Raw genomic sequence first — 18207 nt, 5'->3', positions numbered from 1 at the left:
TTTGTTTGTTCTGGTTAAAAGTCCTAGAGATCATATTTTGCGCACTGTCAAACAGAATTATCAAATTCTAGAATTAACTATAACTAGAAGATGATTAATTTTTCTCTGCCTTATTTTTTAAATTTACTTTTAGTATTAATTATTTAACTCAAATTGTTTTTAGGATTTTTACAAATTGTTCAATGCATAAGGCAAATTCATTTTTAAAATTAGTATGTTACCAATCTGATTAGTATTCTTTTCTTTCTTAGAACATGGTAAAACAATTGGCACAGTACAGATTCCAGAGGAAAAATTTTTTCTTATGTATTACAGCTCTCTAGACTGTACCATTACTTTTTAAAGAACTCTTTAGTGCTGGTTTTGCAGATGGAATTTCTAGTTATCAATGAAATGAGGAAGAAACATGGACATAATATATAAAAGGACCAGTAATGTAGATAAACTAGTGACTCCCTTAATTATTGCTCTCAAAAAGACAATAAAAAAAACCCAAACACCCCCAAACATCAAAATACTAGTCTGAAAAGCAAAAGTATAAAATCTCATCTCTATACCATGAAACGAATGTAAAATGAGTAAACCCATGTTATATCTTGCTTATTTGCTGCTCGAGTTCCAAATCAGAGTTCTGCTTATCCAGTTTCAACAAGAAGTAACACCCTGCAGGACTACTTGAGCTTTACCTTGAGTTTTAGCATGATTAGATGGGGCATTCTTTGTCCTCAACTGTGTTGTAGCACATCCATTGTCATTTCCTCTTTTCTTTAAAATTGCCTGTGGTACTGGATCAGTATATCCTTTGCCAGTGACCTTCTTTAGCACACTAAGAAAAATGATTTGCATTTAGTATTACATTGAAATTCCAAAACATGAGCCTTTAAAAGACCCATACATGAAATACATTTTTTCTCCAAGAAATAAAAAATATATCTTTTCTGAAAATGAAAAAAACCATGCTCATAAATCTTTAAGTTTATAAAATTATAGATCAAGTATGATAAAGCAATGCATAATCGAGTATCACAAGTGTAAATTAAAGCAATGTTTTATTGTTTTGCAGCAATCATCATTTTGGATAAATATACTAACTTCCTTTAATAAATAAGAAAAATTTTAAAATATCATTGTGTAAATATATTAATTTTTCTAACAAAAAAAGGAATTTTAAAAATAGTTAGAAGTTAGTATATAATTAACTTTCAGAGACAGTTAATGTATAGGTAAAACAATGAATGAAGACTTACCTGTTATTTGTATTACTTTCTTGTTCATGAATACTTTTTTTATTGGAAGTTCCATTGGTGGCTTTTGAAACAGGTCGAGATTTTACAGCTGTGAATTAAGAAAAAGTGAGTCATGAGATTGAACACTAAATATATAACAATTATGTAAAAATTCACTGGTCAGATACTATAAACAAAATTAAATGTTAATGTGGGAAGAACACTTCTGTTTGCATGACTATATGGAAACAAATACTTATGTGGATTTGAAACTAAATAAAAGTCCAAACACAGGTCATTTTTCTAGGACCTTTGGCAGGAGCTAAAAAAAAATTAGAGCACTAAAACCTACCTACAGTGGAAGTTTTGCTACTTTCTACACTGTTTTTCACAATCTGTCCTAGAGATTCACAAGAGGACAGCTTATGACCAGATGGCTTCTTTTCTCCTATTGATCCATTTTCTTTTGGTTCATCTAGACATTCAGTGGAAACCAGTAATTCCATACTTGAGTTTATAGATCTGCTGGAAGGTCCTGTGATGCCAAGGCATGGAGAATCTTTTCCTGTCAATTTCTTCAAAGGCTTTGCTTTGGCTTGCACATTTAAGTTTCCAGTGAGTACCTTGGGTCTGGCACCTGCAATTTGTCCTTCCTGATTTCTCACTCCTTTTTCATGTAACATATTTTTCTGTCCATCTCCTGCTGCTGTTGCTGATCTTTCCACAACTTGCCTAGGTGACATGTTTGCTGACTTTGCATTATCACTATTTTCTGTTTTAGGTTTTATTATTGCTTTGGGCTTTCCAGAAACATTCTTCTCCCCAGATTTTAATTCTTTTGTAATCTTAGATGTTATTTTTGTACCATCTTTTTCCTTTAAATCATTATGTTTCAAAGTTTTATTTATAGTATTTCTATTAGCACTTGATGAATGTCCAGATGCTCCTAATCCATCGGATTTCATCTTTTGATTAGTAGAGTGACAACTCCAACACTCTTTGTTATTTTCTCTCAAAGATTTGCTTTTTAGAGCACCAGAGTCAGAAACTTGTCTCCTTTGCTACAAAAGAGAAAAAAAAAATACTCTGTAACTTGACTGAAGTCTTTGGCACATAATATTTTATGTTTTAATAAGTCAGTTTTTCAAAGAAAAAAATCTCCAGCATATTGTAATTTAGGGCCACTCAAAACTTAAGTTATCTTTGGTCATTTTGAGCAGTACTTTCAATGTGTCTTTGGTCATATTACCTTAAATCTAAATACAACATAAAAAATTCAAATACTATACTATTTAAAAAGGTGTATTATTTAATTTTATGAAGTTATGATAAAGAATTAATACCTAACAGTGTCAGAATGCCTTGAGTAACAATATCTAGCATTTTTCAGGGTCCACATTCCCAGGCTCTATGCTAAAACTCTTTTCATACACAATCTCACTTAATCTTCACAACAATCCTAAGAGATAGCTCCTGTTACAAGAAACTGGGGATTAAAACAGGTATGTGATTTATATATGATCATATGCTGATAAGGTGTAGGACTTGAGCTCATGATTTACTGTTTTAAGTAGGTAGTCATCTACATGGTTTAATTTGAGGGACATTATCAAGCTTTTCACTAAAAATTTTGTCTTCAACCCAAATGCCAGAAATTTTACTCTCTGTGGTAAGAATTATTTACTTCTTGGAGTCCTCATTAGAAAAAAAAAAAAAGAAAGCTCCTGAAAAACAACACATTACATCTGAAAAGTTTGGTTTTTTGAAAGAAACAAGATAGTAATACAGGGGGAAAAATACTAATACAGTGTTGGTTGTCTGGAGGAAGTAGAGGAAAAGGGGTCCTAAAAATAGGTGAAAAGGGGAAAACAGAGGGCAATGAAGACAAATGCATCTATTTTGTCATTTTGTTTAGAACCAACTTTGATATGGAAGGAAACAAAAAATTTTAAAAATTGGTAGAGATTTTAGAATAAAAATTTAAGATTATATTGCTACTCTTTATAGAAATACTTTACTCCCCTTTTGAAAACTGTATGAGACAGTAGAAGTATGAGGTGGAGCCTGTGTCATCTTCATCTTTGTATCCGTGAACACTGTGCCCATCACATACTCGGTACGCAGAAAAATGTGATGAATGCTGTTAAACCTGAGCATATATTGATATATAGTTCAAGGTCTAATTATTTCTAAATATAGAAATATTCTAATTACATTAAAATTTTGTCTGAGATAAAAATAACACATGTATATGGGTGTGTGATTATACATACACCCACACCCACACACATAATCACATGACTAAGTTTAGGAAAAAGCAAGGTATGATAATAAAAGAATCATTAGAATCTTATTCTATGCTCTGCCTCTGACTTAGGTTATTTAAGAAATCATTAACATTTCTGGGCCTCAGATTATGTATGTCCAAAGGGTGGAGACTGGTCCTATTCAGTGCAATGTTCTAGGATTTTATGTAATATTTATAAAGTTTAAATATGCTTGGTCTTCATTTTTAGTATTCTTAATCAAATCCTAGCTCGAAAAATATTTCTTTTTTGAAATATTTATTTTTAATACCTAAAACCAGGTAGACCTCTTCCCACCCTTAAAACTAATCTATTTAATTTATTCTATCATTGAATCTATTTTAAAGCATCATGCTATGGGAGGGATCTATGTAGTATATGGGCTAACTACACTCCTTTAGAAAGTTCACGTTAACATAGTACAGCATGATGAAGACTCAATGTACATGCATTTCTAGGCAGTCTTTGACTTATGTCTGTCTACAAAGTTTACATATATTTCCTATATACAAATGGCCAACTGGGAATGGTCATGATGTGCTATTGACAAAAATGAAGAAAAAGAGGGTAACCCTCTAAAGCAATCCTCTTAGACACTCTTTTGGTTTTAGTACTATTCCCTCTTTTTTTTTTTTTTTTAAAGTTTTTAATATAGAAAAATTTAAACATAATCAAAAGAAGACAGAAGAGTACACCCTAGCTTTAACAATTATCAACTCTGAGCTAATTTTCCTTCATATATGACTAACCCCATTTTATTTAGAAGCAAATACCAGACATCATATAATTTTACCCTTAAGTATTTCGGTAATAGCATTATTCTTAAACTCTTCTCTGTCTTATTAACTTTCTTCCACCTATAAAAGAGCTCATCTCTTTTTGGAAAACACATTTATTCATTCCACACTTATTGAGCACTTACTCTATACCAGATAACTGCATATACATTATTTCACTAAATTTTCACAATAATCCTGCTAGGTTTTATCACTCCATTTTACAAATAAGCAAACTAGAATTCAAAGATGACATAGATAATAAATGTGAAGTCAAGACTGGAACTCTTCTGATTCTTGGTCTAGCACCTATTTCGGTATACCACTGCCTTTCTGAGGGAAACATATTACCCTGGTTTTTTTCCTTTGTGCTTAAGAGCATAAACCCTTGGACAACCGGAAAGTTAAGAAGATATGAAAGAGCAATGAGACTTTGTTCTATTCTGCTGTAAGGAAAGGAAGGAGAAAAACCTGGTTGATAACAGTTAGTAGAGCAGGGGAAAGGAAGGCAGGTAGGCTAATTTCTAGGGATTTAAAAATAACTCACAGGGGATAACAAGAAACTGGTACATAGAAAAAAAATGTCCTAAGGTGTTATTTCCTAGCATATGTTCAGTGTAATTATATAATATGCCTAAAAGGGACTGAGGGGGAGTCTATTGGTGTTCTGTGAAAAGAAAATTGGGGGAAATTTTGGTAAAACAGAATTCAAAATTGTTCTTTACTGTATGTTAGTCAGAGTTTTTAAGGTGCTAATGTATATCATCAGTCTCTATGAGATATGGTGTCCAGCAATTTTCAAACAGTTGATTCTACATGTTTTTAGGTAGAACATCTAATGGAGCTGGTATTGTGGAATACACTTTGGGAAATAGTCCTAGGAAGTTTACTGGAAAAAAGCTCCAGTATCCTGTAGTTTTTCACTCAAGACATCTGGAGCTTAACCTCTGCCTCAAGCCATGAGAGCTTTCTTTCAGTTGTGGCTTAGAGTTGTGAGTTCCTATCTACTGGCTGATAAGGAAGAAAAGATTCCCTACTCTACTCCGCAAGGGCAGTATGTTCTATGCATTCCAAACTGCAACTCTCAATGTTTGTCTCCATATCATTGTAATGCATGTACTAGGTTAGTATAATTTCATATTTCAAATATATTACTAAGTGACCATATGTACATTAACTAGCTTGAAATTCTAACCATCATTAATAATATTTTTGGAGAAGAAAAAAGTATTTCACATTATAATGAGTACACCAAGTAACTTTTTTGTGTGAATGTATGTGGTAAAAAACAAATAACATAAAATTTACCATCTTAACCATTTTTAAGTGGGCTATACAGTAATGTTAAGCTTGCGCTCTCTACTGTGCAATAGATCTCTAGAACTTTTTCATCTTGTAAAACTGAAACTCTATATCCATTGAACAATTCCCCTTTTCTTTGTTCTCCCAGCCCCTGGCAACCAACATTCTTTCTGTTTCTAAGAATAAGTACTATTTATTTTAGATACCTTATATAAGTACACCAAGTAACTTTTAAAGAAAACACAACTGTACTCTTTGTACTGATTGCCTTTTTCACATCAAATATTTATTATGTGAATTAAAATCTTAGTATAAAGAAAACTGGGACAACCAAATTTTTCTTTTGTAAGAAGTAGGTTAATTAGAAAAATAGACATTAAATTAGGTCTTGAATTCTCGACAATTTCTGATATACTGGAACAGGTCCAGTATGTTAGTTGCCAAAAAAGTTTTCAAGGAAATAAAAAAGGTTGAAAATATTACACTTCTTATGCCAACCAGATATCAAAAATTTACATCACTTAAAAATTTATTAAATGTTTACCTGATTTAAAAAAGACTCAAAATTATTTCCATTAATAGCTTTAATTAATGAAAGAATAAATTTTTAAAAATTATTCTGAAATACATAATAATAAAATTTAAATCATTTGACATCTTTTTTCATTTGGCCTATAAAATTTTTAAAGTTTACCTGAGAGCTACTAAATATAGGCTTTTTACCAAGTCTTCGATCATCACCTTTGTCAAATGCAGCTGTAAAAAGAAACAATTTATTTTTATAGGAGGCACTACTATGAACAAAGAATTAGAGAGAAAATAGTATACTAGCAGAAAAAGGTTATGTTTTGATGCAAAATAACTTTAAAATAGCTAAAACCAATCTAGTACACATAGACAATTTCCTATTATATTTTAGAATTTTTTTAAAGAATCATATTTTTAATCTTATTGTCTGTCCCCATGAATTTTATGTTGTTAACTTTAATAAATGAGGAATGTACAATCTCACACAGAATATTCATACATGTATAAAAACCAAAATTTTCTCAAGCTGTAAAATTTTAGAGATAACTGGTTTCATTCAGTTTTCCAAATTACAAAAAATTACAGACTGTAACAAATGTAATATTTTATAATCTATTAACCATGAGAAAATGTTTATCCTAAAAATATAAAACTCTGTTGAAATTAATTACACATATTTTCTAGTTTTGCAGGTATATCTCAAGGAAGGATGAAAGAGAAAAAATAAGGTTCTGTTGAAAATAAAATAAAAAGCAAATCTCAAACTCATATCATTTTTTAGAATTACAAAATTCATTTTACAGATTAGGTTGTATGGGAATTGGGGAACTCATGTTTATGTTCTTCAAATAAGAATTTGAATGATACTAGGAAAATATATAGGAATAATGGTATGAGAGCTATAAATACAGTTTAGCTAATGTATTTTTGCCTTTTGAAGGTTACTTAGCTCTAAAATATGTTTTGAAGAAATACATATAATTTCCAAAAACTATGTTTTTTATTAAAGCAGTTGATGAAAAGTACATTAAATTATCTGTAACTCTACCATGCATCTTCTACTATCTCTATTCTATAGGACCTGTGCTATAAGACAAAGCAGGATCCTAGAAATGGCATTATTGGGACTGATTTACAGTTAGCAAATGACTTTTCACAATAATATACAGGAAGAAATTAATATAAGATTTCTCCCCAAAGTCAGTAACTCAAACTAGAAAAAAGAAATGTTATAACAAAAGACAACCTAGAGTCACCCCTTTATCTGGGGTTTCCAATGCAGTAATTATCTATAAATCAGGAATCATCATAATTTAAAACACTTAAGATTTAAAAAACATTATTTTTACATTGAAAAGTTACTTTTGACAATTAGTTGGATTACCAATAATATTTTGTTTTAGATGTGTATATATACATATGTGTATTTATATGTAATTTTAATTAGCATTTTGAAGAATTAAGATCAGTTGTTTGAGGCCTAACTTAACTATGAAATCCTCTAAAATGGAGAAAAATAAAGTTTACTGCCAATCAGAAGAGAGCTGAATGGCACCTACTAATGGAATGCTGATCTTATTTCCTCACATTGTACAGATTTCACAGTAAAGATTAAACTGTCATCTAAAAATCAGTACACAAATAGTCACATGAAAAAAAATTCCATTTTTTAAAGACCTCATGATTCTTGTTTCATAATTTTATTATTTTATTTTTTTGTTGGAATTTCTTTGAAAAGTGTTCCTGAGGTCATATTTAGCTACACTATTATGCTCATAACGCAAAACAGAGCAAATCATATTCTGACTAAACCATTAAAGAATTTAACATATCTATGTACTATCAAGAATATATTATACCACACACGGCTTCTATGTTTTATAGTACAAAAGTATTTGCTTCATAAAATACAATTTCTTAACTTAAAACATTTAAAAGCATACTTGCTGGATCTGCCAATATTTTTTCTAAAGCACCTGCTTTAACCCCAAAATAGTAATGAAGCCATTTTTAGTTCCATACCCTCAAAATTTTATTTTAATATTTTTGAAACAAACACACATTCTGAGCAAGCTATGTCTTTTGTTTAATGTTACTGTTTCAAATGTCAGAAACCACTGTGCGGCTCCTAAGGGACACTCCGCAATAGCACACACCATATCAGTGAACCAATCAATTATGAAATAAAGCCATCTAATCCAGGCAAAACCACAAGAAAAGGTGTCTTATGCGAAAGACAGAAGAGGTTTATGAAAAAAATATACTTAAAAAGGGAGAGAAAGCATATTTAGCAATCTTTTCTATATGGATTACATTTTCCTACACTTCTAATCTCTACAAGTAAAACAAGAATGCTTTTAAGCAAATTTGGCTGAAACATTATTGCTAATATAAAGTAAGATTAGAAAGTGACATATATATATGTAAAAGAAATGAGTTTCATTTTCTAAGAACAGCAAAAAAGCATGATTTATTAAAACTGCCTAAACATACTAATACTAGTTTCAATTAGCAGGCTATTATTGAACAGAAGCAAACAAACAATCCTACTACTTATTAGAATCCCTTCAAAATCTCTCTTGTCACAAAGATTATAAAACAAGAATAAAAAATCTCAAGGCTAACATACCTGCTTGGATTTTCTGTTGATCATTTGTGCTCATCAGCTTCCAGCTTTCTGTGTGACGAACAGCGTAGAAAGACTGAACCAGGAAGATCCACAGCTTATCACGCAGAGCCTGGATCTTGCACGTAAAACCCTGTGTTCAAGCAACAAATCAGCAGCTGGTGAGAGCCACATTGTCATAGCAACCAGTCATTATTCCTTTCCGAATCTACTTATCCCTAAGCTAGATCAATGATGTCACCACTTAGATTTTTAAGATCGTCAGGTACATGTTATTTATAAAGGCTTACTCTTCACAACAGAATGTTATAGTGAATGTGAAGCTAAACCTTATCCTTTCAACCAAACATTATTTTAAACCACCAATGGCCTTTACATGAATACCTTCCACAGCCTTTTCAAATCTACTATGACATTACAAGGTCAAATACTCCATGCAATAGTAATAAATATGATGAAATTTTCTGATTCTTGTTGAACAAATACAAAATCTCAGAAATTTGCAATTAGCTTATTATTTACCATTGATTAATTGCATTTAAAAATAATATTTTGATTTTGCTTTTTCCCAGTGAATCTTATTTTAAATATGGTTATTTAAAGACAAAAAAAATTAAGAATATATTACAAAAATAAAAGATACTGATGGGTAAAAATTCTAAAAATTATTTAAAGTTCTATATAAGTTTTAGATTTAGGAAATTTAATGTAGTGACCAGAAAGAAATACTAGAATTATGCTGTACCAATTAATACTGTTAAGTATCAAACTATGTCTAGAATTAGCAAGTAAAACTGCCAAATTCTAAACATTTATAGTAAGTCCATTTGGAAGTAAATGAAATTTAAAAATTTCTGTATTATAAAACAATTCCAAATGTACACAAAAGTAGAGACTATAACTTCCAAGTATCCATTACCTAGTTTCAATGAACCAAGCAACATTTAAAATGTGCATATGTTTAAAAATCTTAAAACAGTTCAAATGTTATACCATTTTAATGAATTTTATTACATTTAATACCATTTCTTTTGTACTGTCAGAGTTCAGTAACATATCCAGAGCCATAAGAAGAGAGCAACTATTCTCTGTGGTAATGTTTTCTTCAATTGCTTTTAAAATTTTGTCCAACAGATCAGCTGTGCTGCTCATTGCTTGTGACTACAAAACACAGAAATTGATATTTAATAGGAATACATGTAAATTGTGTAAGAAAATGTGATAGTCTGACATAATAGCAGACCATCATAACTAGCTGTACAAAGTCAACAGGAAATCTTATCTCCTCTGTTAATAATTATTATTAGAATTGCATAATGATAACTATTTCTAATTATTATTAGAATTGCATAATGATAACTAATTCTAATTATTATTAGAATTGCATAATGATAACTATTCCTTTCCTTTGTTAAAAATATCTGCACACACACACACACACACAGAGTTCTTAAGAGCCAAAGTAGTCCTAAAAACAAAGCCTAGAAATAAGTAATGCAAGTTCTTTATTCAATTACTAAATTTAGACAATGTAGGTCCCCAGTAATATAATTCCGCATGTGCCATAACTGTATTACTGACAAAATATATTTATGACTTCGGTTTCTAAAATATGTCTTATGTTGATAGAGGGCTAGAGTTGGCCAGAGTTACACTGTGCCTTGCCAGGGTACTCAAACCTGTCCCCTACTGCCTTCTTTATCTTGTGAGCCAACAATCCTTTCCATCACTGCTCTAAATCCTATGCAAACATGCCATCTGTTATGGAATTTATTTAAGCCACACTAATTTAATCAAAGGCAACCTGCATGGAAAAACTCTTATATAATTATAATCAGAACACAAAGATGGAACTAAATATAGGATATAATTTTAGACATAGTACCTGTAAGAAAAGAGCAAAATTTTCACTTTGAATGATCTTGGAGAAGTTTTCTATAATAAATGCAATACATTCTTCTTGGAGCCGAGATGCCATAGTCAGTGCTGCTTCTGTCCACTTCACTCTGGGTAAACTGATGATTAGCCTGTCGCTTTCCATCAGAAGAAAAGCAGCATTCTTATCATTCTTATAATTTAAAAAATATTGAAAAAAAGTTAGATTATTGCTCATAAAATAATTTTCTAAGCAAATCAAATATTTTCATTTGCATGTGATGTTGCCTGCAAAAAACACAAAATTTCAGTAGCCAATATCTTTGTCATTAGTTTTACATGTAATATTTATTTATTCATTCAGAATTATCCAAAAGGGCAAACTCTGAGTTGGGAAAAAGTCACCTTTAAAAGATAGCTAAAACAAATCTGAGAGTAAAGTTATAATATAACTATAAAGAAAAACTAGACTTTCATGAGGTTTTCACTACTGAATAAATTTTTGTCCTTATTAATATCATTCATAAGTATATGGCTACACTGACGTAGCCTTAATTCTTTTAAAATACATGTTCTTTTTACAAATTTAGAAAGATTAAAAATTATTTATAATCTCCAGTGATTTTTTTTCCTTCATAATTAGGTAAGGCTCCTTTTTTTATATTTTATTCATTTAATGATGATTCATTTTTATACCATAGAAAAAAAAGTTCGCAAAAAACTGATCTCTGTAAAAAACAGAATGACAATACACAAATACCATGAGCTGCAAGGAAAAGAACAAAATAGCACTTATAAATTACTATATCTTATTCATGTCTGATTTCTAGTTCTTAAAATAATGCTTCGTAAATAACTATTTATTAAATAGTTGTCTGATAAGATTGTAGTAGATTGAAAACCATGGCCACAAATTCTTTGTAGCTCTATCCACCAAGAGGTAGAATCTATTTCCTCATCCACTGTATGTAGACTGGCCTTTTCACTTGCTCACACAATTAGTGATGTTGTGCAAGGTTCCAGAGTCTAGGCCTCAAAAACTCAAAAAGCCTTGCAGCTTCGGTCTTCACTCTCTTGGAATTCTGGGAACATAAGGCCATACAGAAGCCTGGTAAGAAGGACCACATGGAGTGGGATGCCTAGCCTCCAACTTAGCTTTCGATGGAAAGCAGCCACGGGACTAAGCTCTGGCAAGATCAGCAGAAGAATCACCCAGTCAACCTACAGAATTGTGAGAAATAATTAATTGTAGTTTTAAACCACTTAGTTTTGGGGTGGTTTGTTACACAGCAATAGATATGATAAATTTGGAAATGACAGCCTGAAATCCTTAACATAGGCTGCATGATGTTAACTTTGCACACCCTCTGTTATCTTTCAGATCTCAATTAAAGCATTATTTCTTCTCTGATTCCTGTACTTTTATCAGATTCCATTTATATATGCCAGAACAAGAGAACTTGTTCCTTTTCTTTAGATCATTTAATTCATTTGTAATTATTCAATCATGAATGTGACTATCTGATTAATATCTGTTTCTCTCTCACTAGGTTGTATGTTTGTTGAATGTGAAACCATGTCTGTTTGGTTCACCATTGTATCCCCAGGGTCTAGTATAGAAATGGATCATAGTAGACACTTAAAAATTTGTTGATTTCTTAGCATTATCAGAGACATAGAGTCTATAAGTGAATTCCTAAGCTAAATTAAGTTTAATTCTTGAACACCAAGACTTTAAAATTTTCACCAATTTACCAAGAATTATTTAAAAATATATACTCCCCCTGCTTTATTTATTAAAGAGGAAATCATACTTTATTATAATTTGTCTTTTTAAATTTTTTTTAGTACAATCAACCTTTCCTCCTCTGATGACTTATTGAGTAGCTGCAGTTACTAAGAGTTTTAGGCAATAAGCCCAATTTGCTCTACTATAGGAATTTTTCTGGTAGTAGAGCCAAATGTAAGGTATTCAAATAAACTTGGCAGGTATCTACAAAGTGTTTACTATATACATATGTTATGTAATCTGACGGTAATAGATTTTTCAAAATACAGATATGGAGTACAGTTGTCATAATTTAGCTTACAATCCACTGAAAACTAAAATATGGACATAAATGATAACATAGGTGACATGTGATCTTATTTCATACTGAAATGAATATACAGTAATATTAAATGTCAGAGTAGCCTGAGGTTCACAGAAGAAAATATAACACACTTCTAGAACAAACACATAAAATTTTAATTCAATAATTAACAAATGGTTCAAGCTCCAAAAATATATAAAGGGCATTACTAAGAAAATTCTCCCTCCTCTTCCTGTCCCAAGCCTCCCATTTTCCCTTGTCCCAATCAATATTATTTATTTTCTTATCTTTCCAGAGTTATTTTATGGATTTACAAATAAAAACATATGTGTAATCTTCCCCTTATTTTACTCAACTGGAGGCATTATTATGCATAGTACTCTGTATCTTGCCTTTTATACTTAGCATAAATCTGGAATATTTTTCTTACCACAACATAAAGAACCTTGTTTTAACAGCTATGTAACAGAACATAATACAAACATATCGTAAGTCATTCAACCAGTCTTCTTACAGACATTTATGTTGTTTCTAAATTTTTGCTATTGTGGTAATGTAATAACCTTGTAGATGACACTATTTCACATATTTGTGAATATATCTATAGGATAAATTCCTAGAAATAGAATTGCTGGATCAGCACTACTTGTTTCAGATGGGGTTCTGCCTAATAACCGAACCTGAAAAATAGGCCTCTTTGCAGATAGTTTATTTTGAGAAGTGATCCTAATAGGATCTGAGGCACTAGGAGAGAGAAACAGAGAAGGCAGGAAAGCCAGTGGAGTATGTTTTCTAGCTCCTTGCTACTCAAAGTGTGATCCACAGCATCAACATCGCCTAAAGCTTGTTAGAAATGCTGAATCTCAGGCTCTACTCTTGACTTACTGAATCTGAATCTACAATTAACCCATACTCTGAAGTGTTTTATACATTCATTTAAGTTTGAGAAGCACTGATAGAGCATTCACTATTGTAGGCAACTAGGGCGCAATCTTGCTAGGGACCCTCTGAAGAGCCATAGAGAATGTACTTTGATGATTCACCCAAGGGACAGAACAGGGAAACATTTAACCAGTGGCTCCCATATACCATTGGTCAAGACTTGTCCCCTGGGCTGTTAATTCTCTTTTACTTCCAGGTTTGCATAGTTGTCAGAATTGCAGAGCTGTAGGTACACTGTGTGGAGTAGCAGTGCAGTCTTCAGATAGAAAGTGAGATATAAGCGTAATGTGGCAGAGGGAAAGTACTGTCAGATTATATCTGTGTGCAGCTGGATGCAGCAGCAATGACTGGAGTACATGCATGGGCCAAGAAGATATCAGGTGGAGCACCTCGAGTACCCAAAACACTGGCAACATAAATTCAATGGAGCACTGTTTCCAAACTGTAGATTCCTCTCCTAGCAACCCAAAGAAATATTTTTAGTGGTCCACGACCAGCATTACAAAACAAAAAAGGAGAGAGAGAGAAAAGAGAAAAAACCAGAGAATATCAGTGCCTCATATGGAATAACAGTAAGTATTCTTTTGTAAAACTTGTTTCAGTTCTATATGTATAAGTGTGCTGACTACAATGTAAAAAGAACATCTTACTTTGGGTCACAGTTGAAAAAGTTTGAAAAACACAGCAAAAGTTGTGCTAATTTATACCCTTCCCAGGAATGGATCAAAGTGCTTATTTTCCTACATCCTTATTAATAGATTAAAAAGTTCCTTATTTTCTTTCTATTTTTCATTCTTTAAATATATTGGGGAGAAGCATGGTGGAGTGAGAGATGTCCCCAGAACTCTCCCCTTGAAACAATAAGCTAAATATCTAAATCTCAACAAAAAACACCCAACCTGCAATAAGCACGTCTGAGTGAGGGATCTGTGAATAAGAGCTACCACAAATCAGAATTGTGGGAGTTGGGCGGTAGACAGGGAGAAACAAAGAAGCTGCCTCTCGTAGCTGGAGCTCCCTGCAGGAGGAGGGGGAGGGGAGAAGGTGCGGCAGGTTTCCTGAACAACCCTGCCTGAGAGAGCAGTGAGCTCCATACAGCGTCAGTGCCCAGGGATCAGGGCAGAAAGCAGAGAAGTGGGGACAGCAGAGAAGCAACAGCTGATTATTACTGGCCCCGGATGCAAAACATGAGGCTGAGCTGCAGCCCCCGCAGCCACTGTGTCCCAACCCAGAGGGTCCCTCCCCTCATATCCTCCAAGACAAAACACTGTGGAGCCCCAGGGGTATTTGAGCAAATGCTACCAAATTGTCATTAACACTGACAGGGACTGAGACTGAAGGTAGCAATGGTGATTGAATATTTATAAGGAAAAAAAAAAAGGGAATATTAAGACAATATAAAGCAGGGATCCAAGAGGCTTAGATGTCGTCTACTGGAAACCAAAAGAAAAATGCCTTCTTAGCAACAGGCTAAAGACAGACCTTTATATAATAAATCTTTCTGGGGGAAAAAAAAAAGGAAAGCAGAATACACTTCCACCAATGCCCAGGTGGAAAAATAGTCCATTAAACACCATGAACAACCAAGATGACAAGGTAGCTCAGAAAGAAAGAGAAAAATCTCCAGAAAATAAGCTTAAAGATATAAAAATATGTGACTTAAATGACAGAGAATTCAGGACGGTACTTCTGAAAAACTCAATGAGAACCAAAACAACTTATATCAACAATTCCAGGAATTGAGAAAAGCAACTAGATCAGCAGAATGAGTTTTTCAGCAAGGAGACTGAAACCCTTAAAAAGAACCAAATAGAACTTCTGGAGATGACGAACACATTGAAAAAGATGAAGACAGAAAGAGCAAGCTTGGGAAATAGAGTCGACAAAATGGAGGAAAGGATCAGTGATATCAAAGACAGAAACCTAGAAATAAATCAGAAAAAAGAAGAGAGAAACTGAAGAATGAAAAATAATGAAAGAGAAATACAAGAACTAGCTGATGCCATCAGGAGAGCAAACATAAGAACAATGGGCATTCTTGAAGGGGAGGAAAAGGAGCAGGGACTAGAAATCATTTTCAGACAAATAGTGGAAGAGAATTTCCCAAATCTAAGGAATGAACTGGAGCTTGGAATTCAAGAAGTCAACAGAACACTCAATTATCTCAACTCAAAAAGGCCTTCTCCGAGATACATTATAATAAAATTATCAAAAATCAATGACAAAGAAAGAATTCTCAGGGCAGCCAGGGAGAAGAAGATGGCAACCTATATAGGAAAACCCATTAGATTATCGTCGGGCTTCTCAGCACAAATCTTACAAGCAAGAAAGGAGCAGAATCAAATATTCAAACTATTAAATGAAAGGAATTACTATCCAAGAATAATGTATCCAGCAAGGCTCTCCTTTAGTTATGAAGGAGAAATTAAGACTTTTCTAGATATACAAAAATTGAGGGAATTCTCCACTATGAGGCCTGTACTACAGGAAATACTGAAAGGGGTCAGCTCACGTAAAACAAAATGACAAAAAAATACACAACTATGAGTAAGGTGACTAGCAGATAGAAGAAGAGTAGTGTAACCCTTATTAAGAACAGGGCATTATAAGCTTAAACAATAAGAAGAGATTTGCTATTGCAAGACAGTAATGAATGTTCGACATTCATACAGACAAACTGAGACAACAATAAAAGAAAAGGAGAGGATTCAAAGATCCAAATTCGCAAAGGGGAATGGAGATAAGGCACACACAGAAGAAAATGAACTACTATATATATATGTAACTATCCTTTACATATTCGTAATGGTAACCACATGCCAAAGATTCAGAACTGAAGTATATAACAAAAAACAAGAAGGACCAGAGGGAAAATCCACAAAACCCAATGAAAAAAAAAAAACAAAAAACAAATAAACAAACCCGGAAACACAAGGAAAAGGAAGCAATGGAAACACTGAGCTACCAGAAAGCAAAAGATAAAATGGCTACAGGAAAACCTCATATTTCAATAATTACCCAAAATGTAAATGGACTGAACTCACCAATAAAAAGGCACAGAGTTGCGGATTGTACCAAAAAAAACAAAACCCAACCATATGCTGCCTCCTGGAGACACATCTCAGTTCCAAAGACAAATATAGACTCAAAGTGAAAGGGTAGAAAATGATATTTCAAGCAAATGGCATTCAAAGAAAAGCGGGAGTAACGGTACTAATATCGGATGAAATAGACTTCAAAATAAAAAAGGTAAAGAAAGATACTGAGGGATATTTCATAATGATAAAGGGAATCTTGCATCAAGAAGACATAACACTTATTAATCTATGCTCTCAATCAGGGAGCCCTGAAATATGTAAAGCAATTACTAACAGAACTAAAGGAAGAAACAGACCAAAACACTATCGTAGCAGGGGACCTAAATACCCCACTGTCAGATATGGACCTTTGATCCATTTGGAATATTTCCTGGGATAAAAGAATATGTGGTGTAGATCCAATTCAATTTTTTTCTAGCTAGCTTCCTGGTTGTCCCAACATCATACATTGAATAAACACAATGACTCCTACTATTTCTTAATCCTTACATTGTTTTAACTTTCTTAAATTAAAAAACACTTAAAAGTTTGCCTTTTTAAAGAGCTTAAACAAAGAATTTTGAAACAAAATTTTAATCATGTTTTGAAATAATTCAAGTATTTATGTCATGAAGTTCTAAATTTTCTAACACTTTTCTCTCTTCTACTCACTCCCCACCCTGCTCTTTCTCCCGAAAGCAATGGTTTGTACTTGGTAGGAGGAAGCAGCCATATTTCACTGAACTGCTGCATAGTGACCAAGAAAGAGAAAAAGTTCAAAATCCCTCACATTAAAAAAATTTTTTAAATCTCCAAATATAGTCCAGAGCACTTTCTTGTCTTCTGTAGTATAAGACAGTTTTGGGCATATCATTGATAGAGTAAAGTGACTGCCATGGTACATCTGGTTGAACTAAATCAGAACTAAATAAGACTTTTGACTGCTTGCTCTTTATTTATTTTTTTGAATGACATATTTCCAATTTTAATTTGAAAACATAAAATTCTATTTTTTATCAAAGGCTAAATGTTATTTATATAACAAATTATGAAAAATAAGTTAATGTTTCTTAAAACTTGAATATCTCCAAAAAAAATCAAAGGCACAATCTCAAATTTTCATTATAATCACCACGATGCCAAAAGGCTATTGATCAAACTGGGTGTTTGGCTTTTCTAATGTTCATCTTTTTATCTGTTTTGAAAGGTAAAAAGCAAGCATTCACAAAGCTTACGAAGATCTGATCGAAATAAAATAAAAATAAAATATTGTAGAGGAGGAAAAGCATAGTACGAAGGGCTTATTCTTCAATTAAGCTCACATACCACTTGTAAAAAAAAAATAAATCAAATTTCTTAATAAGACAGTTAAGATTCTTCCCAATCTGGCCTTAGCGTCTGCCAGTCTTATCTTTTCTCATTCCAGTTATAACAGAATATTAGAACTGCCCAGTCT

At 32.5% G+C, this 18207-nt stretch overlaps 1 protein-coding gene across 7 annotated transcripts in view; it reads right to left on the bottom strand.

Moving 5' to 3' along the window:
• Positions 1-18207, bottom strand: part of KIAA1107 (KIAA1107 ortholog) — an 87872-nt gene that overhangs the window by 5128 nt on the left and 64537 nt on the right. For 5 of the 7 annotated variants that reach the window (XM_015595303.2, XM_015595304.2, XM_025052088.1 and 2 more), the window contains 7 exons: positions 10650-10832; positions 9779-9925; positions 8768-8897; positions 6305-6366; positions 1579-2287; positions 1248-1335; positions 687-826 (listed from right to left, as the gene is read on the bottom strand). In XM_015595303.2, coding sequence (XP_015450789.1) covers positions 687-826; positions 1248-1335; positions 1579-2287; positions 6305-6366; positions 8768-8897; positions 9779-9925; positions 10650-10832 — 1459 coding nt within the window. The remainder of the gene's footprint in view (positions 1-686; positions 827-1247; positions 1336-1578; positions 2288-6304; positions 6367-8767; positions 8898-9778; positions 9926-10649; positions 10833-18207) is intronic. The other 2 variants (XM_006919406.3, XM_025052091.1) reach the window with 2 other exon arrangements.

This window comes from Pteropus alecto, unplaced genomic scaffold (assembly GCF_000325575.1).
Source record: "Pteropus alecto unplaced genomic scaffold, ASM32557v1 scaffold25, whole genome shotgun sequence".
NCBI lineage: Eukaryota > Metazoa > Chordata > Mammalia > Chiroptera > Pteropodidae > Pteropus > Pteropus alecto.
Note: the sequence above shows the minus strand (reverse complement) of the source record. Positions and strands in the feature narration are given on the sequence as shown.